This window comes from Fukomys damarensis, unplaced genomic scaffold (genome assembly GCF_012274545.1).
Source record: "Fukomys damarensis isolate Sample0158 unplaced genomic scaffold, DMR_v1.0_HiC HiC_scaffold_31, whole genome shotgun sequence".
NCBI classification, from domain to species: domain Eukaryota; kingdom Metazoa; phylum Chordata; class Mammalia; order Rodentia; family Bathyergidae; genus Fukomys; species Fukomys damarensis.
Window position 1 is genome coordinate 13,155,629 of NW_022900943.1, and position 24,823 is coordinate 13,180,451.

The window sequence follows — 24,823 nt, forward strand, 5'->3', positions numbered from 1 at the left end:
TTGTAGTTATTCAAGTACAAGGAGAGCTCCTTTTTTCACATTGACAGTTCAATTCTGATCTCTGTCTTGCAAATTATATGAAAAAAATAAATACACATACATATAGTTCTATACTGAACACTGGTGAACAGTTATCAGTGTCCCAATACAGTACAATGAAAAAAGAATCCTCCTGTATCCCTGAACCCTGTTTTTTTTTTTTGAGACAGGGTCTCACTGTGTAGTTGAGACTGACCTGGAACTCGCTATGTAGCCCAGGCTGGTCTCAAACTCAAAGTGATCCTCCTGCCTCAGCCTCCAGAGTTGCTGGGATTACAGGCATGCGCCACCACGCCTGGCCTGAACCCTATGTTTATCTTAAAACTGTTATTGCAGAACTGTGCTGGTCTGTTTTGTTTTTGGGTGTTTTTTTTTTTTAGCACTTTTTTTTTAAATCGGCTGGAGATGAGTTCAAAATGGACAATTTGGCACATTAACTAGATGGGGTTGTTTAGATGCATTATAATCTATAAAGTGAGAGGTCAAAGGAAAGCCACACCGATAAAAGCCTGAGTAAAAATTTGTAGCCAATGAGAGAATTTCTTTTTTAAAATCCAAGATACTGGTCTACAATAGAGAAAACAATTTACCCTCCACTATTACCTACTTCCAACATTTTATGCACTTCCAAGCTTTTGAAAGAATTTTTAAAAGCCAGAAGATACAACTTCTTTTTGAGATTTTTTTCTTTTTACCCCATCCCAATCCTAAAATTTAGACAGCAAAGGCTTATCAAACCAAATATATAGAAAATAATCTAGAGTTCTGTATATCAAACTAAATGTACAGCTGATTATTATTTTGTTTTTCTTCTAAGTGTTTGGATTCATTAAGAGATTGTCCTCTGTCACTCCAGTCATCTGAAGTCAGGGCTCTAGAACTGCGAGGTCTGGGTGAATGAGATGGTGTCAGACTTGTCTACTGCAAAGCCTCCATTGACATAGGACTTCTTGGTGTCTGAGTCTTCATTATCAAGTACTGTAGATTCCAAGGCAAAAGGATTCACAATGTTAACTTCAGATGAAACGTCCATCTGCTCTAGCTCCTTCTTAGACAGCTTTTCCACGATGCCAGTCCCAAAAGCATCGCCAAGGACGTTGACCATGGTCCTGAACCGGTCCCTAGGGAGAAAACAGGCACGTCAGGGAGCTCAGATTTCATTTTCCTTCAGGAGCTGGAGGTAGGAAAGGACTTGACACATTCAGCTCAGATTTCCGCCAGTGTAGAAAATGCTGCTTCTGGCTGGCTGAACAGAGGCACCTCACAGGCCTGAGGCAAACGGTCATTCATAAAGGTACAAAATGAACAAAGAGGGTCCCTAAATCCCCTGTGATCTTTTTCTCCTCCCCAAGAAACATGAACAGAATCTCCACAGACATGTTTAGGGGACAAAGGAGGCTGAGGACTTCCAACCCTAACACCTATATTGTGAGTTCATCACTCCGCTGACCTTGTGGGCTCTCTCTCGACTAAGGAGAGAACCTGGATGTTGTGTGGGTGGTATGTGCTGTGTGTGTGTGTGTGTCTGGTTTGTTTATGAAATGAGGTCACAGTGAGCAAGCCAGCAGACACATGGCAGAGCACGAGTCAGCTCATGGCAGACCATAGGCAGAAAACACAGGTCAGTCCAGGAATGGACTTCTTGAAATGCCCTCATCCAGTCTGAACTCCCAGAAAGCCTGCAGAAGAGGCTGGTGGCAGGTAGAGAAGGACTGCTGCAGAGAGGAGCATCTATTGGGACAGTGGCGTTTGTTGCCAAGAACTGTGTCCATGCACGTTCTCGTGAAAACTGTACCTACAGGACAGAAAAGGCCAACTACGCCCACCTTTGTCCACTCTGGATGCATTTCTGTTATTTAGACCAAGGCTACATGCTGAACTAGCTCTAGTGTCTTTTCATCTCATGACTTCAGATTGGAGTTTGACTTATCTGGCTGTCTTGACAGTGATGGTCACTGGTTCCAGGAAGGATGAGGGAAGGGACAGAAGGACAAAGCCACCATCACCACTGGGAAGAAAAACTAAAGCTTGTCTCAGTGTTAGGGTATTTTTTAAAGGACAGGGCCATTTCATTTGGGTCTTAGATTCCTGTCTAGCTGCCGAGGGGCCTTCTCAGCCAGGCTCAGAGCTTGCGCCTACACAGTCCATCGCTGCTGCTTTTTTCCTCCATCTTAGCTGCCATCTGCAGATAGTCCTGGACTCCCCAGTCAGCCTAAGCCAGATCCAAGGGAAGTTCTCTTGGAGTTACATGTGCCCCATTGGCCAGGATGAGGGACAGACCCAGGTGCTGGAGGACCAACGCCCAGAGGTGGCATCAAAGAAAAGCCAGGAACCAGGCTAGTTCCAACTTTAACACAAGATATATTCTGACCCAGATGTTCTGCTTATTTTTTATCTGTATGTGGAAAGGGGTGGGGTGCACATGTATATGTATACGACATATAGAAAAGTGAGAAGAAATGGTTCAATTCATTCTAATCAACAGAAAAACCTCATAATAACAAGCTTCACTGCCTGCCATACATGGTTCTAGACACTGACTAACCTGAGCTCACTAAGTCACTAAAGAAGCCGAGGAGGCCGGCAGAATTTCCCTCATTTCACACATAATGCTTCTAGACCTCAGAGAAGCAATAAACTTGAAGGACAAAAAGCTACTGAAGACACTGGATGGGAAATTCATGCCCAAATCGGTCTTACTCCAAAGCCTCTGTTGACTCCAAAGATGCTTGGGAAGACGCACTGGTTTTGAATTTAGTGGCTTTTAGTCTGTGATGCTAAACCAGGGCTGGGTTAAACTGGGATGGCTACAGGGCCTTGCCCTGCTCCTTAACTCTGTTATCCATATGTTTATCTTATCCCACACCCAGGTCCTAACCTTGAATATTACCAGGTGTAATGGGAGATTGGAGCACAATGGTTTTTTAAAACAACTGCTCCAAGTTATGAGGAGTTAAATTTTAAACATATTATAAGAGGACCTGGTCAGAGGGAAATTAAAGAAGCACCAGATGGCTCATTAGGCAGCTGGAGAAGAGAATGATGGCAGACTGCAGACTCTGCATGGCTAGGAAGCGGAGGCGGGTCATTCATTCCAACTCACAGGAGCCAGTCAACAGCGATGATCAGGGTGACATCCTCAGCAGGCAGGCCCACAGCACTCAGCACAATCACCATGGTCACCAGGCCAGCCTGGGGCACTCCAGCCGCTCCAATGCTGGCAGCTGTGGCTGTGATGCTGTAGCCAAAAACACCATCAGGAAAGAAGTTAGACCCCTATGTCTCTCTTTGAGGACCCTGGCCTGAAAGTTAATCTCTACAGATGACTGCTGTCTCTCCAGTTTGGCCAGTCAAAATCTGTTTGCTGTTGAGTACTAGCTCTGCCTAATTAGAAGGTTGAGAGCAGGGGAGGGGCTGAGAGGAGATGGTGCCATGCGCTGGCAGGGGGAGATGTGGCAGATCACTCTGACACAGGAAACAAAGAGCTGCAAGGGGTGGTGCCAATAGGCCAGAGAGTTACTCAAGGGCTTGCCTACATGTCCATGCATCCATCCTAGTTAAAAGTTTTTAAAAATTAAATTTATTGGTACATTTTAGGTATACATGATGATCACATTCATCATAGGGAATTTCTATCTGTACATGATACATCTTGATTCTTTTTTTCCCCATCCCCTACCCTCCCTTCAACTCTCCTTCCCCTCCTTATTTACAAAAGCTTTGGCATCCATTCTAAATTAAAGCCAGGTACTTCTCTGTAAGTTTTCTTCCTCCCTTCCACCTGCTCACCTGTCCAGCTGAGCATCTAATGTATTCCAGGAATTTATGTTGCCTTGAAGGATGAGTAGAGGGGCAGTGGTAGGGCAGATGGACGGGGGTATTTCAGGTGAGGGTAAAGGAATGCCTCAATGCTTGAGTAGGTTTTATGCACTTTGTGGACATCACAAGGCTCTTGACCTCTCTGGAAGTTGCCTTTGGAGCACTGAATCGAGAGACTGAATGACTCCTGTCCAGGGTAGAAGCATTTATTCTTGGCTGCTCCTTTTTGCCAGTGAATGCATTTTGTACAAAAGGAAGAGAGATCTGGAATCCTGGAGAGGCAGCCACAATACTACCATGCATTTAGAAAGATCCCTCTTGGGCAGATAAGTCATGGCACTGGGAGTTTTTCATTTTGGAATGTGCAGTTTTTAAAATCAGTAACAACTTTACTATTATTATTAATTAGTTTCCCTTTTAGTACTGGGATTGAACTCAGGACCTAGTGCTTTTGAGGCAGGTGCAGCACCAGTGAGCTAAATTCCCGGCCCACAACTTTAGTACTGTAATTGGATTTTTCTGGAGGAAATCCAGGTTCATGAGGCCCTGAAAAATCCTTCCTCCTGGAAGAGCCGTGAGAGGACACAAAAACGATACATTTTAAACCATATCCTCCACCTTGGGCCATGGCTTGCACTGTCACCATGATGCTAAGGGGATGAAGGGTTAAGATGTAGAAACTACCCATTTAAACTAAAAAACTGCCCTAGTTCTATGCACAAAACCATATTCTTGTGGGCTCAAAAGGTACCTGCATTCAAAGGAAGCTCATTCTCCTGCTTATTCATCTGCACAGTGATGTGTCACTGAGGCCACTTGAGGTACAAATTCAGGCTCAAGTGTGATGGGCACATTTTTCTTCAGTGCCCACAGCCACCAATTTACAGTAAATTAGAGATGTCTGCGGCTGTACCAGTTTCTCTAAAAGGTTTGTTTGCATATTCCTTTGGACCTGTACTCTCTGGCCTAAGCACTCTTTGGAAAACCAAACTTTATTTCAATACTGACTGAAAAGAAATTTAAATTGAATGCATCAGTAGTTTCTCTTTGTCAGAAGTGATTTGTGTTCAGGTCCACTGATCTCTCTTGGAAGCCTCCACATACAGGTCATAGTTAACCATGTCCTATAGTCTGAAGATGGGCTTGAAACTCAGAATCTTTTTAGTTAAAGAAAACTCTGCCTTTGAGCCTTGACCTCACTTATTAAACTTCCATCTGTTGCCGGACTGACTGGCTTTGGTCTGAAACTCAGAACTATACATTTTCAGATAAGGTAAAAAAATTCTAAAACCCTGTTCCTGCTTCTGAATGTATTCCATTTTGTCTGAGAGAGTTTTTTGCTCTCTAAGGTTCAAAGTTCTTTCCTAGTACTGAGGCCTAGTTTTAATTCAGCTTTCTAAACTGGGCTGTGAACTAGAATGAACACAGATTTCAGAGCCAGACACACCTGAGTTGTACTCCTGGCTTTGCTGTTTTACTAACAGAAGTTACGAAGGCAAATTACTTCTCTGTCTCAATTCCTTGCCTGTAGTTTGAGGGTACTATGTCTACTTTACAGGGCAGCATGAAGATTAATCTGTATAGGCCATCTGGGGTTGCACCTGTACAGTAATTTAAAACATCATCTCTGCTGCCGCCGCCAGTGTTACTATGGCTTCTACAACTTCAGCAACAAGTGAAATGACTACAGGTTGAATGTTCCTAATTTAAAGTTTTCACATCCATAATGTTCCAAAATCTAAAAGTAACATCATGGCGGGGTGGAAAATTTTATATCTGATCTCATATGATAGGCTGCAGTCAAAATTCACATGGCACTAAAAACCAACAAACCAAAAACTATAAAATACCTTAAGGCTGGGTGCCTAAGAATAAATGAAATGCATGTTTAGACTTTGGTTCCATCTCCAACATCTATTATGTATATGCAAACATTCCAAAACCAAAACCGAATAAAACAACAACAACAACAACAACAACAAAAAAAACATAAATCCTAGAATCCAAAACACTTCTTGTTCAAGTATTTTGGATAAAGTTACTCAACCTGTGTTATTACAACAAAATTATGGCTACCTTTTTTTCTCTAAACCCTTTCTAGGATTCAAATCCTGTAGTAATCTTGAGACAGTTCATCCAATTTTACTTATAACCTGTGATAAGGAAATATTAAGATAAAACTACCAAAGGATTGTGTCCAGTCCACAGAAAGAAATATATTACAAGTCAACATTCTCTTTAACTATTAACCACATGAGCTGTAACAAGGACTTTTTACTTTAAATCAACAATTACTTTGTGCCTCACAGTTGTTACTGGTTCTGAGCTACTGGTCACCAGTAAGTCAGATTTAAGAATACACCAGAGGAGAGAGAGGCCTTGTGAATGAACTAATTAGTCTCTAGGCCCAAAGTTGATTCCTTGAAGCAGCTAAGTTTAAAAAAAAAAAGTTGGAAAGATCTAGAAAAGGTATGACCGAGGAAGGGACTCATTGTAAGGTGGCAAATACACGAAAAGCACCAGCAACTGCACACAACCACTCGATGCAGCCTGGACTCTTGTGGCCAGATGAGGAGGTGGAGGTGCGGGGACAGTGGAAATGGAAAAGTAACAGCTGCTGGAACCACAGTGGTGGTTGTGGAGCAGAAACTCTCAGGTATGATTCAGTTTTAGTTTTCACATACTCACTGCTGTTCTAACTACAGGACCTCATCAAAGCTCTGTCCACATGGGCTGCTTTAGCCACTAACACTTTATACAGAAGGCAGCATCTGTGTCAGCCACTACCCCCAGCTGCTCTGCCAAATGGTGCATTTTGCACTCGTCTCTCGTGTGTTTCAAGTAAACAGTAATACTTTATAATTCGGGGATGGGGAGGATTTTTAAAATGTATAGTATTAGAATAGTTAGTTAACAGATTATTTATGTCTAGCATCTGTGTCCACAATGGGGCTATAAAAGCTGGTTAACCTGAAATAGGGCTGGGGACCCAGTGTCACCTTCAACTTTCCACTCTGAACTGAACTGAAGCCCTCAGGTGAATGCCAGTCTGGGGCTGTCACTCAAATGCAGAGCTGTCCAGTAGAACTTCTCACACTGATGGACTTGTTTGATGTTTGTGCTGTCCACTTCAGCCAGCCGCTGTCCACGTGCCTGCGTCACCACCATCCTGGATAGAACTGTCCCAGAAACAACTGGCGGAAGTCACTAATGACATATCTACCGTCTCCCTGAGCAAACAATTTCAGTCCTTATTTGACTAGACTTCTCCACAGTATCTAACTCTGGACCACTTTCATTCTTGGAAATCTGTCTTCTCTTAGCCTTGCATGATACCATGGCTCCGGGCTACCTCTTTTCTTTTTTATTTGTACTGGACATGTTTGCAGTACGTAATATTTTCATCCCTTATGTGGAGCTGGTATATGTGTGTAACATATCTTAATTCCTTTTCATCCCCTCCCTCTCCCTCTCTTGATCCCCTTCCCATTTGAGAAAGTTGTATCTCCCTGCTATTATCATTTATTTTGTTCTTTATTTCAATTTTGGGTTTCTCATATGAAATATTTAAGTGATATTTAAGCTTGTGTGTCTGATTTATTTCACTTAACATTATGTGCATCTGTTTTCTTAAAAATGACTCAAGTTTACCTTTTATGGCAGAGTAATACTCCATGATGTATAAATGTCCCATTTCTGTATCCATCCCTCTGCTGATGGGCATATAGGTTACTTCCAAGATTCAGCTGTTATGAGATGTGTTGTTATAAACACGCATATCTAGATATCCCTGTAATATGATGTCTTTAACTCTTTGGCAAGATGCCTACAAGGGGAATATCTGGGTGAAATGGAGTTTCTTTTTTTAGTTCATTGAAGAAATCCATACCAATTATACTAGTTTATGTTCCACCAACAATGTAGAAGGGCTCTTTTTTCCCCTGCAGTCTCACCAGCATTTGTTACTATTTGATTTCTTGATGATGGCCATTCTTTCTGATGGACTCTCAGTGTTGTTTTAATTTATATTTCTGTAATGGCCAGTGATCTTGAACATGTGTTCATGTATTTATTGGCCATATGTTCTTGAGTGTGTATTCATTTCACTTGCCTATTTTTTGACTGGGTGTCTAATTCTGAGATTCTACTTTTTTGAGTTCTTCATATGTTGTAGATCTTAGTCCTCTGTCCATTGAATAGCTGGGAAAATTCTTTCTCGTATTCTCTAGGTTGTCTTTTCACTCTGCTGGTTACTTCTTCAGTTGTGCAGAAGCTTTTTAATTTGGTCTGATCCCATGTGTCGATTCTTTATACTATTTCCTGTACAGCTGGGGCTATGTCCAGAAAATCCTTATCTATCCCTACAACTTCAGTTCAGCCTTTGATCCATTTTTATTTTAGTTTAGTACATGGTGGGACATAGGGGTCTGGGTCCCATTTCTTTCAGAATTGCTCCTCTTCTTGGGTGCCCCTTGCTCAGTCTACCTTATAATTAAGATTTTCCAAGGCTCAGCCCTTCGTTTCAGTCTCTTTGCTGCAAACTCTGTACATAACGTCACCTGTTCCTCATTGTGTGCTGGATCCTCACTATGTAGGCACTAAACATTTTATATACATCAGCTTATTTGATCACTACTACTTGAATAAACAGTAGGTACTATTATGAACCTCAGTTTACAGGTGAGAAAACAGAAGCTAGAGCATGCAAGTCTCTTGCCCAAGGTCACAACTAATCAGTGTTGCTGAGATGCAAACGCAGACACCCGAGTCATGACACACACGTCTGATGACCACCAGCATGATGATCCCGACTTCTGTATCTGCAGTCCAGACCTGTTTCTCATTGCATAGATCTAGCTGGAAGTCCCACCCACCCCCAGCAGCGAGGATCGAGATGAGCTATATACTCCAGCTATTTATTTGTTCATTTATTTATTTAAAATTTTAAGATGGGTTAGTTTTGCTAAGTCACTAAGATGCCTAGGCTGGGCTCAAACTTGTGACCCATCTGCCTCCATCCTCTCTAAATTCTAGGATTACGGGTGGACACCACCATGCCTGAATCCACAGGGAAATCTTAACAGCATCTCATATTCAAGGGATTCAAAACATTTTTCATCTTCTCTTGCTTCGCTTATCCTAGAAAAGCCCCCTCCACCAATCCAGTGTATCTCCCCATCCTGGGAGTCATCCTAGTCTTCCCCTGTCCTCACTTGAAATCCAGCTGATGCTTGTTCATTTGTTCTTTTTTATACCCAGCATCAGTGCCTTGATGTGGTCCTTTAAGTACCTTACCTGGGCCAAACTGGTTTTCCAGCTTGTGATCCATGCTCCCTCCAATCCAACCATCACATTTCCAGTTACCTCTCTAAGATGCTAATCTGTCCATGATGCATGAGCTCCCCCTATAAAGCTTCTCATGATAAGACTCTGGCCTCCTCATTCTTTTACACGCTCTACATTATACTCCTTGTTCTGGTCATACCAAATCATCTGTACTCTGGAACCAGCCCTGTATGAACCCTGTGTGAGCTACTTCTGCTATCCAAAGATTTTATCCTCTGCCTTGGCCTGTTACACTCTCATTCCTCATCTAAGATTCAGTCTACTTCCTCCCCCAGGAAGTCTTTCCTCACCTTCCAAGGGAGGTAATTCTTCTCTCCTCTGACTACTGTACAAAATTCTGTGATGACCCCATCACAGCTTTCACCACTATTTGGATATCAATTCCCTACCTACCAGGGACCCACAGAAAGCACGCACCGGCCCTCATTCAATTCTGAGTCTTTGATGCCTACTCTGCACTTGGGACTTACTAGGTGCACTGAATTCAGCAGAGTGATGCTTTGGCTACCCAGATCCTGAAGCAGAAATTTTGGGTACCATGAGTCCATTATTTGTACTTCATTTTGGGATGGGACTTTGCAGACCAAACAAAAACAAAACAAAACAATCCATCACTGAGCCAGGTCATTTTTCTTGAGGCAATCCTAGTAAGAGTGATGGCAATAAATGTGACACCATTCTCACCTGATAGTGATGATCTGCCCAACGCTCAGGTCCAAGTCATTCAACTGTGCAATAAACACAGCTGCCACTGCTTCATAGAGTGCAGTACCATCCATGTTGATTGTGGCACCAACGGGCAACACGAATCTAGTGATCCTCTTGTCCACCTGATTCTTTTCTTCTGCACAGCGGAAGGTGACAGGTAGGGTTGCTGAACTGTATGAAAAAAAAAAAAAGGTATAAGGTATAAGAATGCCTGCCTCCAGTCCCCATCTGAAAAGATGCCTCTCTTTGAAAAAGTAAACAAAGGGCCTGAAGCTTGCTGGCTCTTTGGCGAGTTCAGAAGTCAGATGGTGCTGTGCTCATCACTGCCCCAGTTGTACTGGGACTCCTTCCTGGGTTGTAGGCCATGCCAAAGGCGCAGAGAACATTTAAGAGCATGAAGAAATGTGCCACGGGCAGGGAAGAAAGTATGAGGCTATCTCTCAAAGGTGCTAAAAAACCACAAACCAGAGTTTGCATCATCAGGTGAAGTGAGAGGTGATACAGTGTGGCCTGGAGGCTTCTCCCAGAAACCCCTTTGCTAGTTACCTGGAAGAGATCATGAGAGCTGTGAGCAGAGCCTGGGCCATGCCCATGGCAAATTGGAAAGGGTTCTTCCGTACAACTATGAAATAGATCAGTGGGAGAATTACAATGGAGTGGATTGCAAGCCTGCAAATGAGAGAGAAAGAAAGAGAAAACCAGTTTTAGAGAATACCACCTCGTTGTACTTAATCCTTTTTCAGCTTTTTAAATCATGATACTTTTCAACTGTCAGAATGAACCAATGAGAAAAGGGGAAGTCGAGCAGGAATTTAAATGTCCTTATTCCACAGGTGAGGATGCTGAGGGGCTCAGTCAGTAAAGAAACATCTCTTCAAAGGCAAGGGTAGATTCAATAGCCGAGCCAAGGGTTACATGAAGCTGGCTGTTATCCCTGTAAGGTGCTATTTCTGCCATGTGTGAAGATGCTCTCCATTTTGCATCACCTTCACATTCCCAGGTACAAATGATTTTTTCTCTTTGTTCCCTGCGATACCCTCTCATAACCCTCATCGTAGCTTCTCTCTGTCCCCTGGGTCATACCACTGTCTTCCTCAATAGTGTCCATTTGGGGAAATCAGAACTGCATAAGGGAGAAGTCCTTGCTTCTTCACAAACTTTTAAGACTGGCCTTCTTTTCTTTATTATTCCTGTCTTCCCAAATTATTCCTCGTTCCACATGGAAATATAAGGATTGCCCAAAATAGAAATGAGATCCATTTGGCACATGGCATGTATATGTAAGTGGGACTTAAGAATCTACAGATCCATTATGTAAAGTGGAAATAATATAGGATCATTGCAAATACAAATTCTGGAGGTGTCAGGATGGGGTCTTTTCAACAGAGGGCTTATAGCTAACAATTATGAGTTTTTAATTATAACTTTTAGTTTTTGTTAGAGATCTATATATTACCAGGGAAAAGAAATCAGCAGAACTCTACTGTAGAAGGGCTGAGGATCACAGGCCTAGACACAGGTCTGGTACTGCCTATTTCAGCAGCCTAGAGAAGGGCTGGCCGCTGGGGAGGTAGGTTGTCCGCCTCACTGACCTCTGTGGCTCTGGGATTTGACTCTGGCCCTCCCACTGCAGAAACTCAGGCTGCTTGTGTTCTGGCTGGCAGGGCTGCACTTCTGGCAAACACAAATTAAGAACCACTGTGTGCAGCAGAAACTCTCCAGTGAAATCAATTCCAATATGTGAGCTGGCTTGTGTTGGGTGTTTGACCTGCAGAAGTCAAATCAATACTATTTATGTCTTTCCTTGGCCTGTATTTCTTAGCATGCATGGCATACTCTGCCCTTGCCTATGTTTGGAGCACCATTTGTAAGCTACCCCCCTGCCTTTCTTCTGAAGGAACAACCTGCAAATGATCCATCCTGCTTTCCTATGGCCTCGCACAATTACTAGTAGCCTAATGATTTCCCCAGCACTCTCCCTGACACCCTGATGAAGGCCATGTCAGCAGCTACGAGCTTGAGGAATAGCAGTTGAACCAATTAGCCCTCCTGCTCCTACCAGTGTGAGTCTGATTTCTTTCAATCTCCATATATAATAGGAACTTAGAGGCTGGTCCTGCAGCTGCCCGATGGGTAACTAAAATTAGGATGAATCTTAGTAACCCTACCTTCACTTTATATTGTTTCTTTTATGTTAAAACTTTGGACCAAATTCTTGCTCATCTCTGCATATTGGCAAGTTAATCCCTTAAGGAGTATCTGTCTAAAAACTAGTAATACAAGGATAATTAGCACTAAGCTTACCTAGCCTGTATCATCCCACTTTAACACTGACGATACCAAGAGTAACTGAAGTAATTTGCAGGATTTGCAGGGATCCAATTGCCTGCTTTTATACTGTTCTTTTCACATTCCCTTGAGGGATGCCTAGAAATCTCCAGTCATTATCCTAGGGCTACTCCTCAGAGTCCAGGAAAAGCAGAGGCCCACAGACCACCCTGCAATGAGGTCACCTCAAGCAGGACCATTTCTCATGTGATGGACCTGGGCACATTCCAAAGTAAGAGCCATCACCTCAGGAAGGGAACTGAATTCTCTTCTCAAGTGATGAAGGCTCTCCAGACCTCAAAGGACCTGTCCTGATATAACTCAACCAGCCCACACTTGGCCAGGATTACCTACGCTGCCCGCTATACACACCCTCAATCCTTGCCTTCATTCCTCTTTTCTATAAAACACTACAGAGTTTCTGTCAGCCCTGTAAAGAAAGGTCTTGAACTTCTCTATCTGTCCTTGTGGCACGGGCATGCTGAGTAAACCTTTCTGCCTTTCACCACTGTTCCTCCTCTTCATTGGTGTTTTGGGCCACGTGGCCCGGTCTGGTCTGTTGGGATTCCCCTCCACCACCGCTGCCCAGAGTTGGGGCTCTGCTGTATAACTCCAGTGTCAAGAGTATGCAGGGGGCTTTCCCTGATTGCCTGGCTGGTTTATATTCTTGAGGAAGTAGTAGGCAGTAAGCAGCTAGAAAAAGCCATGAGTGGCTTTCTGTCTAGTTTAAAAAAAAAATTTGTTTAAACACAACCAACAACATCAGTAGCAAAGCCTGGTCCAGGCTGTTCTGCCAAGAGCTGGAAATTAGCCCAAAATGATCCACCTACAGTACAGCTGTTAAAGGACAGCTCTCTACCCCTGCTCTCTTATTTCTGAACATTATCTTTCCCTGCACTAAGGAGCAGAGCAAAGCTGACTTTAACCAATGATACCCAAGTCTCCCTGCAGCAATCCGAGTGGACCAATGAAATTTTTGTTTCTTCTCTTGAGTCAGACATACCCACTCAGGACGGTGGCCATGTAAAGACCCAGCTTGCGGAATATTTCCCAGTCTTCGACTTCTATGATTTTCCCAGCAATCAGGAACAAAATACCAAGTGGCATATAGCTAAGAAGCAAGCACAACAAAGACACAATTCCATCATCAGGGATTTTTCTCTGGCTGGGGATGTTGGGGAAGAAATAAGCCAGGGCATACACCCTCAGAGCACAGGGAACACAGCATGAAACCAAGGGCTCAGCTCCCAGTCCTGGGTAGACTCCTGGCTCTAGTCTGTAGTACTTGCGCACATGTTAGATTCTGCCATGTAAACTACTGAGAGTAGTTTGCAAACTTGACAAGAATCTATGGTCAGACTGGTGCATACCCCATCATAAGCAAACACAAGTGCACATACATCCTATAGATTTGTCATATCTGCTTATCTCACTTGCACTTAACTCCCACTACAAAATATGGATGCTAGGCTCTTTCTAGCCATGGTCATTTTGTCTCTCAGATATCAGCAAGAGAGACAATGGTAGTAGTAGTGGAGTGGTCATACTAGCTCTATTTGTGGAACTCATGTCTTGGGTTGAGGAAAACATTTTATATGTATCATTTCACTTAAGGTACTCTTCTATCCCTGGACATAATTTTTATTATTATCCTTTTTTACAGATGATGAAGCTGAGGTTTTTGCAGGATGAAGTGACTCACCTACCTGTTATTAGTGAGTCTTTTATATCACTAGCACTGTCTACCTTTGGATTAAATAATACTGAACCAATCTGATAAGAAATAAGTGAGGCAGAGGTCTCTCAGGAAAAGTGTAGTTCCTGGTATCTCAGAGACAGTGCAGTACTGAGATGGCAGCTTTCCTTCAGATGGGTTAGACCCGCACTGGAGCAGTTATCAATATTTTAAATCTCACTTCTGCCTGGGGCCTAAGAAGGAAAGCACTTTGTGTTCTGATGTGCAAGAAACTATTCAAGTCATTGCCTTAAGAGTCACTTCTTACACGAATGCCCGTTGGGTGCAAGTTGACCCCCCGAGGCTTTGAGGGAAAGACAAGGGCTGACAGCCCTTTATTGAAGAATGAACTCCTGAACAGTATGTGGAGTTATTTACTACTCTAGTGTCTGGAGCTGCAGCATCTACTTCCTCTAGGAAGAGGCCAGCTGAGGAACATTAGCTTCTTCTTTCTAATTTTGAGGAGACAGAGTTGTTCAGGGGAAGCAAAATGGCATTAAATAGTGTCCGCTCACCACATAATGATCTGAACGATTTTCATGGTTGCATCACTCAAAGCATTGAAGAAATCCACCAAAATCTGTCCCTTTTCTCCCATTTTTCCAATGACAAGTCCAAATACGAGGCAAAAGATAATCAAACCCAGGACATTTATGCCATCTGCATAATTGCCTACAATTTTGTATTCCTTCATTTTGTTCTGTGGATCAAAACCAAGAAAATATATTGATGCATGATTACAATCACAGTGATCTCCTACTCAGAGCCAACATTACTTTAGGAAATTTAGTCATTATCGTTTTCATGATGATCATCATCCCTGCATATGTAATAAAAATTATCCTCCCCATCACAGCTTAAGTTTTTTCCTCCTCTTAACAAGTTCATATTTGAATATTTCTCTTGAAAATTTCTAATTTTGGAATGTTTTACATTTTTATTATGAATTTTAGAATCGGCTCTTTTCAGTGTTATTTTAACTACTAGCTACATTTGGAGTCTATTTTAAGAAAGAAATTAATAATGCAGGAAGTACAAAATACCAGACTGAACCTTTTTAGGACATTTTGCTATCTGTTTTGCCCTAAAAATGAAGCATAGGAACATTTTTCACTGCCTCTGGTCTTGGATGATCAAAAGGATTTTAGAGATACAACAATTAGCCAGATATTTGCTAACATGAATCATTTCTTCACTTTATCCCAGACAAATATAGCATGAGTTTTACTGAGAGTACGTAACAATCTGAGCGGTACAATAAAGAATTGTGTTGATGAACCAATGGGATGCCAGTCCTTTCTTATTTATGATGAAACAAATATTTATGGAGTAAGCTGGGATTTTCCAACAGCATTAGCTATAGCATGAGGTCTTCAAATTCAGCTGGAGAGACAAGACAATCTGTGAGAAACACGGGCCAATTCCAGGTTGGTGTGTAATTAACTGATGCCAAGGTGTGATTTAAAATCATCATATAGAGCCTGGGCCATGAATGGGTTTCACAGACAGAGAAAGCTAGATTTGAGAGTAGGCAGCCAGGAGATACAGCATGTTCCAGAAAATGGCAAACAAAGGCAAAAGTCAGGTGTATTGGGCCTTTGTAATCTGCTCTAATAATCCTTGTTCATCCTTTATGACCCCTAAACTAACTTAAAACTCCCTGTTGAATGTTCCAAAGCATCCTGTTCTTCCCAATTGTAAAACCACTTTTTGCATGTAGGCCCATGCGATATCTTATCTTTCAACTATTGTAACTGTAATGCCCAGTAAGACCTGCCATGTGAAGGGGGCTCAGAAAAATGTTTTTGAAACATCAAAAGGCAAGAATAATGACTGAGGAGGCTCCACTGGGAAATAAGCTGGGAAAAACTTAAGAGAAGCCAGACCATGGAGGCCTCTGACCATACCCTCTATTTAATTCTTAAGTCTTCTGAATCTTTCTCTTTTCCTTCGTTTCCTTTTTGTGTGAGAGCAGAGAGCAGCCAGGAGAAGTCTAGTATGGGCCTAAAAAGGCACCATTTAGGCCCACAGAGGGATCTGCATGAAGAACTATGTGGCTGTATTGTGTGTTTACAAAGCCTCACAAATCTACAGCAGTGCCTGAGGTGTCCACCTGTAAGGAGTGGCAGAGAGACAGTGGCAACAAGTCTCATTTTTTTCTCTCTACGCAGTTGATTCTTTTTATTCCTGGTAGTCATGCCATATAACGACCGCAGGAACACTGAGTTAGCAAATATGGAACTACTGCTCCTAGAAGAAATACAAGGTTAGGTTCCTGGGGACCCTGGTCACATCATTTACATCATACCCGACGTTGTTTTATGTGTTTCTATTTAAAGACATCTCATTCAGTATGCATTGTTGATCCATTAACATTCAACTCATGGTCAACAGAACTATAACTCATGCCTGAATGAAGCTACTTTTTCCATGTACCTATCTTCTCCATAAGCCACATCACAGCATTTTTGTGCTTAGGAACACTGGAGAACACTTTATCACTAGGATTTGGTTCATTTTAATCAACAACATAGCAAAGAAAAAGCACACACACAACACACAGACACAAACATACTGAACATTACCACAAAATGCATAAACAAGAAGGCAGAGTGTAACCTTGTTCATCCGCAGCTGAGAACTCTTGGGTGATTGGCTGAAATTCTGTGTGGTCTTTGCAAATGACCATAAGTACTGAATTTGGGTTTACAAAGAAGTTTTAGCCAGGAGGTGGATTCACAAATGTGGATTGTGTGGATGACACAGACTATCTTTCCATCTCCTGCCTATTTGTGACTGGCAAAGGCCTACTGGGAAAGTTGAGCGGGAGACAGAATGGTACCTCCGAAACTGTTGTGATGTGGGTGACAGGCTCCTCTGTTGTATTCCTTGGGGAATCACCGGGAGACTGTATTTCTTCACGCTTGGTTTTATACTGCACATTGCACAAAAACAAAAACAAGCAAATATAAAACAGAGCTTTTTTAACTTCTGAGGTTGTTGTACCACAGGAATACATTATTTTGGCCAAACAAGTGCCACCAAGGATTCTGTCTCTGATGACTCTTTTGTTTCTAGTTTTTGATGACTCCACCCATTAGGATTTAGAACTAAAAACAATAAAGAATCACAAACCTCTGACTTCCACAACTACCACTCAATACTGTCAGAATGAATTCTCACTTTCATAATAAGGGACAAGTTAATGAAGACATGTGAAAGATGTTTTATTTGTAGGCACCTTCACAGACAGATCTTGTAGGAATTCCTGTTGATCACTTTATTATTTTTAATATGGAAAAATCACCTCATCACTTTGGTAAAAGTTGTCACCATAAATTTAATAAATATCAAGAAAGGTTTAACTAGATTCCCGTCCCCAAATCAACACTCCTTTCAGAGCTATTCTTGTGAATGAGTTCTGTCGAATTCTCTTCCTTCAGCAGTTTGGTTCTGTGTAAGCTTCAACACAGAGGTTTAAGAGCTAGTGTATTATTTATTATACCAGGCATAAATGTTCCCCCTATAGGGCACTGCCAATACTGAGACCCTTACAAATGACTAACTGTAGCTGATCTGGAAGGGCACTCTTGAAATAGAGGTGTTCTGTGCCTCATGGAGGTTGGCAGGGAGCAATATCATTGCCATTTTTGTTGGTGTACACAGAGGACTCTGTTCATGTAATTTATGTAAATGAATACAGCAGTCTGTGATAGACTCAGCTGTCTTAAAGTACACAGATAGATAGAAAAAAATACTTGTGAATAAAGCAAAGAGACTGTTAAAATTTGCTGGAGAAAAAAGCCACAGCTTTATCCACTGCTCTCAGAATGCCAGCAATGGGCACATAATGATTAAGGAAAGAAGCTAATCCCAGGAACACCAGCCGCGTCCTGTGGGTTAGACACGGACTGTCAGTATGACATGGACAGGAGAGAGGAGATGGAGAGTCCCCGCCCCTTTTTTTCCACTGCATTGCATCTGTAGAGAGTCATTAATGCAAGGACTTTACAAATATAACACGATTCTCCAAACTAGATGATAAAGGCCACATTTTAAAAGACTAATTTTTGGCAGACTTTTTTTTTTTTGCTCCTTGTTAGGCCTTATGAAGGAAAAAGGCACAGAGGAAAAGGAAGCAGTGCAAATTATGAGATGCGCTGTGGACTGGGAAAGCCATGGGTCTAAAACAGATGAGGCACCTGAGAGTCCTGTGGCCATTTCTGAGGGGGTAGTTTCATTTCCTGGGCCATAGCAGGAAAAAAAAGTCTTAATTGGTAAGAGGAAGAGGGGAGCAATTGAGGACAAAAATTATTAATATTACCTGCTGAAAACAGGCTTGGACAAGGTTCTCAGGGAACATATTCCTGTTGGAGATATGAAAAGCAGTATTATGGCAGGGCAAAAAGTGGGTTATTTTTGTCATTGAATCCTCATACATCAGAGGAAATGAACACAATATAGAGTGAGTACTGTTCTCTCTTCTGGCTGCTCCTTTGTATAATACTTCCTTGCATTAAACTTCTTTCATCCCGAGCCTAAACTGAATATAGAAAACTGTCCAGCAACGGTCACGGAACAGTCTAGTGATAGGCTGAACTCAATGAGATGCTGCACTCCCAGGCAAGAGACAACTCTTTAATTTTCTGCACATTACTGTTTTCATAAGTAGGCAATATGCTTAAAAATACTGTCCTGTATTTGTTCCAAAATTTTATACCAAGTGCAAATATTGTAATTACTGACCTCAATATGATATAAACTGGTGAAATGTGTGAAAAAGGTGTAGTTTCCATTAAAAACCTAAGCTGCATGCCTGGCAGTTCAAAAGGCAAACAACTATTTTTGTGGTTAAATCAGTTATGGGAAGACAGTGGAAATAAAAAGAAAAACTAGGAGGATTTGGTACTTGGTTTTCTTTGCAGTATCTGACGTTTGGTTGTTACACTAGAAACAGAATTTGGAATGTGTAGGTTATGTATCTAAAAGGGCAGCATAAGAAACAGAAAGCTATGAAATTATAGTAAACAGATGCACTCAAAGACCATGGCCCTACATAAAAAACTGGTGAATAAATGCATTTAAATGGTAACAAAATATGTAACGCATATTCTATAACATTTCCACAAGTCTCTGCTTTGCTATTTCAATCAACTGACCTGTTTCTGGCTCTCACTGCTTTAGTTAAGATGATTATTTGCTATACCATTAAAAATGTATTTCTCAGACCAGGGATTTAGCTCAGTGGTTCTTGCTGCCTGCCTCACAAGCACAAGGTCCTGAGTTCGATCCCCAGTACCAAAACAAACACCCCTCCACAAGATGTATTTCTCCAAGGGTGCTTCAGAAATGATCATCCAATCCAGCCCAGCATCTTTATACAACAAGGATACTTTTCACATTGGCTTCCATCCTAAAACCAGGACCAGAAATAACTGGCTATGCAATTGTGGGGTTTATTGCAAAATGGAGATACACAATAGTTCAAAAATGTTTAAAAATTTAACACTGTGACAGCAGAGCATTAAGCCATGCACAGGGCCCTGTGCAACTACAGAGATGACACAAGGAAGCCAAGACTCACCTGATCAAGTCTAACATGGCATCCACTGTGCTGACTTCAGGGGTGCTACCCGTCCTGTCGATTTCAGATACCTTCTGGGTGACACCGGGTTTGATGGTCACCACCAGCACAATACCTGTGACCAAGGACAGGATCCACATAGCATGAAGAACTTCCAGGGTCCCTGGAAGGCATCCTGGTATACTCTGCTTACAACAAACAGGCAGAGTGGTAGCAGGCAACACTGTTGTGAGGAGGACCCCAAGGTCAAGCCAAAGTGTGGGGCCCCTGCTAGAACCACAGCAGCTGCCTTAGTAAGTTTTCACTGAAATGATTAAGCAGAAAGTACTTCCTGTTTTTCTTTTTTGAAAAAGGTTCATCCCAGGGTTCCTTCTGGAAACACCTGCCAATGAGAACATTCTTTTTTCTTTTCTTCAGCCTATGAAATCAGCCTACGCAAGTGTTGGGGTGAGGGTGTTTCACTTCTCAGCCCAGTTAACCTGTTCAACATCTTTAACTTTTGCCCACAGATGCTGGTCATTCTCCTGAGGGTCACACAGACCAAGCCTTGTCTTATCTTCCATAACACACACCTTCAGATATCTGGAAAGCTCTGAGGTGGGAGCATGTCCTACAGGGGGTGGACTCAGGGCTGCACAAAAAGTGCTACCTTCCATTCTCTCTGCTACTTTTTCTTTGTCTCCCCCAGGAGAGGAGATGTGGCTTTGGTTTAGGGCAGAGTTCAGGCCCTCTGGGGCTCCCTGGCTAAACCTCTGAATACCACCAAAACCTCCCTATCCTACCACTTTTTATCCATTCATTAAAGAAGAGCTGCAAAAGTCAAGCGGCTGCCACACCTGAGCACATTTCCTTCCTTTCCTCCCACTCTGGGCATCCTTCTTAAAGTGTCATGAGATGTCATGATGGTTCGACAAAGCTTCTTTCATAAAACCATGTAAAGGTGCAAGAGCAGCCATTCCCTTTATTAGAACTGCTTCCCTTTTAAAAAGTGAGGCTTATATACTTAGCAAGACTGTTAGCCCTGAGCCTTACTGTGTGAAACATGAAATACGTTGAAATGCTACCTTTCTGGAAGTATTTTAAAAATTATATTCAACTCTATTAATTATCCAGTTTAAGATTTTTGTAAGCTCTTGACTTCACTTTCTTCTGCCTAATGATCCTGACAAGGCACAGAACTGTCACCTTCTTTTTGCGTCTTAGTAGACCTTAATAAGCAGCACCAGGGCTAAAATACAGTCAGGATTGCCTTTTGTTTATATAATGGGCGCTATGGAGACTTCAAAGCCAAAAGAGCTAGAGTAGTTTGACAATGTTACTTTCTGATTTAAAATGTGTATTTTACAAAGTCCAAGTAATTTTTGAGGGAAACGTCACAACTGAATAGAGGAAAAGGATTCAGAAATAAATGTTACCTAGAATAACAGCAATGACGGTGGTACAGAAATAATACACTACAGCCCGCAGACCAATTTTTCCAGATACACTGGAATCCAGGGCGGCAACACCTGCAAGAAGATTTGGGAGAAATAAAATTACATTCATTCTTAAAAGACAATTTTCCAGGGGTGGTAAATTCAGTCCTCAAGGTGTGAACTAAGTGAGAGCTGTCCTCTGCATTTATAAGGCTCATCTCACACTGTTGATTTGGATAAAGGCAAATGAAGCACTTGAAAATTCCAAACAATTCAGAGACAGAAACCCAGTCAGTCACAGATTTTCTCGTGGCCTTGGCCTGTTTTTCTTGGGAGTGGTCATAAAACAGTCAAAAGGAGTGTCCTCCTGCAAGTGCTCTGAGAACCTTATCAAGATCTGTACATACATACTCAATATATATTCAATAAATCTCTTGGAATTTAGTAGCAAGGGAAAATTTACTCTGAAGAACTGAGACAGTTTTCTTAACACATAACAGGAATCATACAAGTCATGATTGTTTTCCACTGGGAAACTCAACTGGAGAAATAATGTTTACATATGATTATATTAAAAGTAATGTATATTCAGTATAGCTGCCTGAATAAAAGACAGAAATATAAAGATGAAAATGGAAGTCACTTCATCTCATCAACCACAGATAATATGCTGGTGCATTTTCTTCCAATATTTTTCTGGAGTTTTTAAATACATAGCTAATTTTATAGTTTTAAAATCTCTTCTTAATATTGCATTGCAAGCACACAATGGCTACATAATCTTACATCACATGTTCAGACCATTATGTATTTCATCATCCATTTATTACAGGATCTTTAGATTGTCTCAGGACAGTAATTTCATTATCTACCTTGGCTAGCATATTTCTTTCCACTTTTCATGATTTTCAAATTGTAGGTCAACAATTTTATTACATTTGGCTTCTATTGTGAGACATCTTAAGTTTTCTGTTTGAAAGAGGAAAGACAGAAATAAATAATCTCTGAGGGCACAGCTAATTTAAGACATTTATAGCCACACTGTTAGATCTAGTTTCAAAGACTGCTTATCAATAAAATAACTGAATATTGTCTACACTTGAGAAGGTTGGGAGGCTTTCCAAGGCCAGCAGAATAAGGTATACATCTCTAGTTGCTTGAAATTCTTGCCCTCTATTAAAAATGCTTCTATACATGAAGTCAAATGATGCTTTCTAACTGGGCTTCCGAGGAAGGAAGAGCAAATTGAGAAGCAACCAAAATATCTTTTAGCAAGTTGTCATCTGGAGATATTGCACTCTGACCTGCCCGATTTCCAAAATGAGGATCATAGTTTGAGTCAAATGTTGCCCACAGAAAATGATTTTGCACTGTGAACACATTTGAGTTATCACATAACTGCAAAATCGAAAGCATACAGTAGGAGGAAAAGGAAGAGGTGGTCACAAAGCAACCCCAAGGGAAGTGTAGTAAACCTGTAAGGCCATCAGGATGCACAGAAAATTTTTATATCTATTTCCTCCCTAGAAAGGGCCTATTTTTTTTCATTAAGTTTATTGGTACATTTTAGGTATACAGTACAGTTACATTCATCATTGGGATCTTTCATCTTTACATGATGTATCTTGGTTCTTTTTTCCTTATTCCACTGCCCTCCCTTTACCCCCTCCACCCTTCCCTATTTACAAAGACTTTGTTTCCATTTTTTCCTTTACTCATATTTTTTCTTTTCCCTTTTTACCTTTCATCTACCCCTCTCATTTCCACTACCTCCTTTAGCCCTTTTTACCCTATTTCATTTTATCAATTATACAATTTGAACCTTACTTGTACTTTTGATTTTTCACAGCAGAGAGACTATTCGGTATTTACACCTGTTTTTCTTATTTATTTCACTTAAGAGTATAGGGCGTATCTATTTTTTAAGCAATTCTAGGATTATGGTCCTTGCATAGAATGACATACATTTAATATATGGGAAAAATCTTCAGGGAAGCTATCACCATTATAGAGACAGAACAAGTCATTTATCACTCTAAATGCATCATTTCTCAAACAGGTGATCAACCCTGTGGAAGTTAATATTTTGAGAGAAGTTGCTCTGGGCTCTTTAGCAGCCACCACAGGATGTTGCTAAGGCCCATTCACCAACCTCAGGGACAAGACTGTGCTATTATCCGGGGAGGGGCGTTTTATGATAGTCACATCCTAGAATAACCTTGATGAGAGAGTCTATATTTGCTTTCATTGTGAAAAATGGAATTTAGTGTGTCAAGGAGACCTTCTTTTCCCAATAGTGAGACAACCAAAAGTAACAATTATGCAAAGATTAACAATAATAACAAAAATACCTAGGAAGGAACGAAGGCCACATTTCAGAAATGCATGAACAATGTCATTTTTTTTTTTTTTTGGTACCAGGGATCTAACTTGGGACCCTTGTGCTTGTGAGGTAGGCATGGTGCCACGGAGATAAATCCCCGGCTCTGAAAAATCTCATTTTTAGTTTAGGTCTCTTTGAAAAAGAGCAAAGATGATGCAAATAAATAAATATGCTAAGTATATTTGTTTATAAAATATGCTTATTTCATTTTATAACTCAGCCCATTATTTTGAGAAATTAGAATGATTCTTTATAAAAATAATGAATGGTAGGTTACACAGGAAGAAGAAAACCACCACTGAGGCAGAATCCACATAACCTGCATAAGTGCCCACCACCCGACCTCACTCAGGATGAATTTTCAAATATATCGTCCTTCTTTGGGAAATGTCCAAGTTAAGCAGCTTTCAGCCCTAATGTGCTGACAAGTAATGGATTCAGAGTAGCTATAGAACTGTTTTTCAGTATGTGTTTGGTTCCCCTGCAGGACTTTCTTCCAGCAGTAAAACAAATTAAATCTATGTGAGTAATTGGGCCCAGCATATGTTAATATGTCTTAATGGTTTGGCTATGGGCTGGTGCCCCTGCTTGTACTTCAGAACTCAGCTGGTTATAAAAGGCTTCACAATCATGAGATTCCTTGGTGGGAATGCATTAACAAAGACCTCCCTGAGCAGCTGGCCAGCTCCTCTCATTTGCAGCGCTGCAACTATCTTGTAGTCACTTGCAGGAAGAACTTGATTTCCCATTCCTCTTACCTGCCTCACGCCTCCAGTTCCCCTGGATGTATGAGAAATGTACCCAAATCAACAATCATACTTATCTCACTCTAGTTTCCTCTCCACCTCTCTAGTCATCAGTGATGGGTGGCAGAGAAGCTGCAAACTCCTGGATGATTTATAATGCACTGGACCGGAGAAAGGTGGGAACACAGCCAGGAAACACAGCTCAATCTTTGAACCCTCTACCATGGGAACATCACAGAACTTGGAGATCATATTATCTATGCGGGTGGTCTAAACACCCCACCCACAGATGAGGATGGCAACAGCCACATTTTGAGCAATGACTGCAAGTTAACCAGTCATCCTCTTTAATTCTCATTAGAACCCTGTGAGGTAGGCATTATTATGGCCCATTTTTCGGAGGAGAAAGCTGTAGCTCAGAAAGCTACATAATATACCACAATCAGGGGGCCAGGGATTTAGCTCAGTGGTTCCAGCACCTGCCTTGCAAATGCAAGGACCCAAGTTCGATCTTGAGCAATGACTGCAAGTTAACCAGTCATCCTCTTTAATTCTCATTAGAACCCTGTGAGGTAGGCATTATTATGGCCCATTTTTCGGAGGAGAAAGCTGTAGCTCAGAAAGCTACATAATATACCACAATCAGGGGGCCAGGGATTTAGCTCAGTGGTTCCAGCACCTGCCTTGCAAATGCAAGGACCCAAGTTCGATCCCCGGGGT

The 24,823-nt window shown here is 41.6% G+C and overlaps 1 protein-coding gene across 2 annotated transcripts in view; it reads right to left on the reverse strand.

Moving 5' to 3' along the window:
* Nucleotides 1-404: 404 nt before the first annotated feature.
* The window catches only part of LOC104859939 (excitatory amino acid transporter 3), a 49,587-nt gene continuing 25,168 nt past the window's right edge, over nt 405-24,823 (reverse strand). For both annotated transcript variants that reach the window (XM_010620849.3, XM_010620848.3), the window contains exons 3-12: nt 20,975-21,067; nt 19,560-19,674; nt 18,300-18,342; nt 16,818-16,910; nt 14,491-14,675; nt 13,244-13,351; nt 10,459-10,581; nt 9,889-10,083; nt 3,143-3,277; nt 405-1,160 (exon numbers count right to left, since the gene is read on the reverse strand). In XM_010620849.3, coding sequence (XP_010619151.1) covers nt 914-1,160; nt 3,143-3,277; nt 9,889-10,083; nt 10,459-10,581; nt 13,244-13,351; nt 14,491-14,675; nt 16,818-16,910; nt 18,300-18,342; nt 19,560-19,674; nt 20,975-21,067 — 1,337 coding nt within the window. In that variant the 3' untranslated portion in view covers nt 405-913. The remainder of the gene's footprint in view (nt 1,161-3,142; nt 3,278-9,888; nt 10,084-10,458; nt 10,582-13,243; nt 13,352-14,490; nt 14,676-16,817; nt 16,911-18,299; nt 18,343-19,559; nt 19,675-20,974; nt 21,068-24,823) is intronic.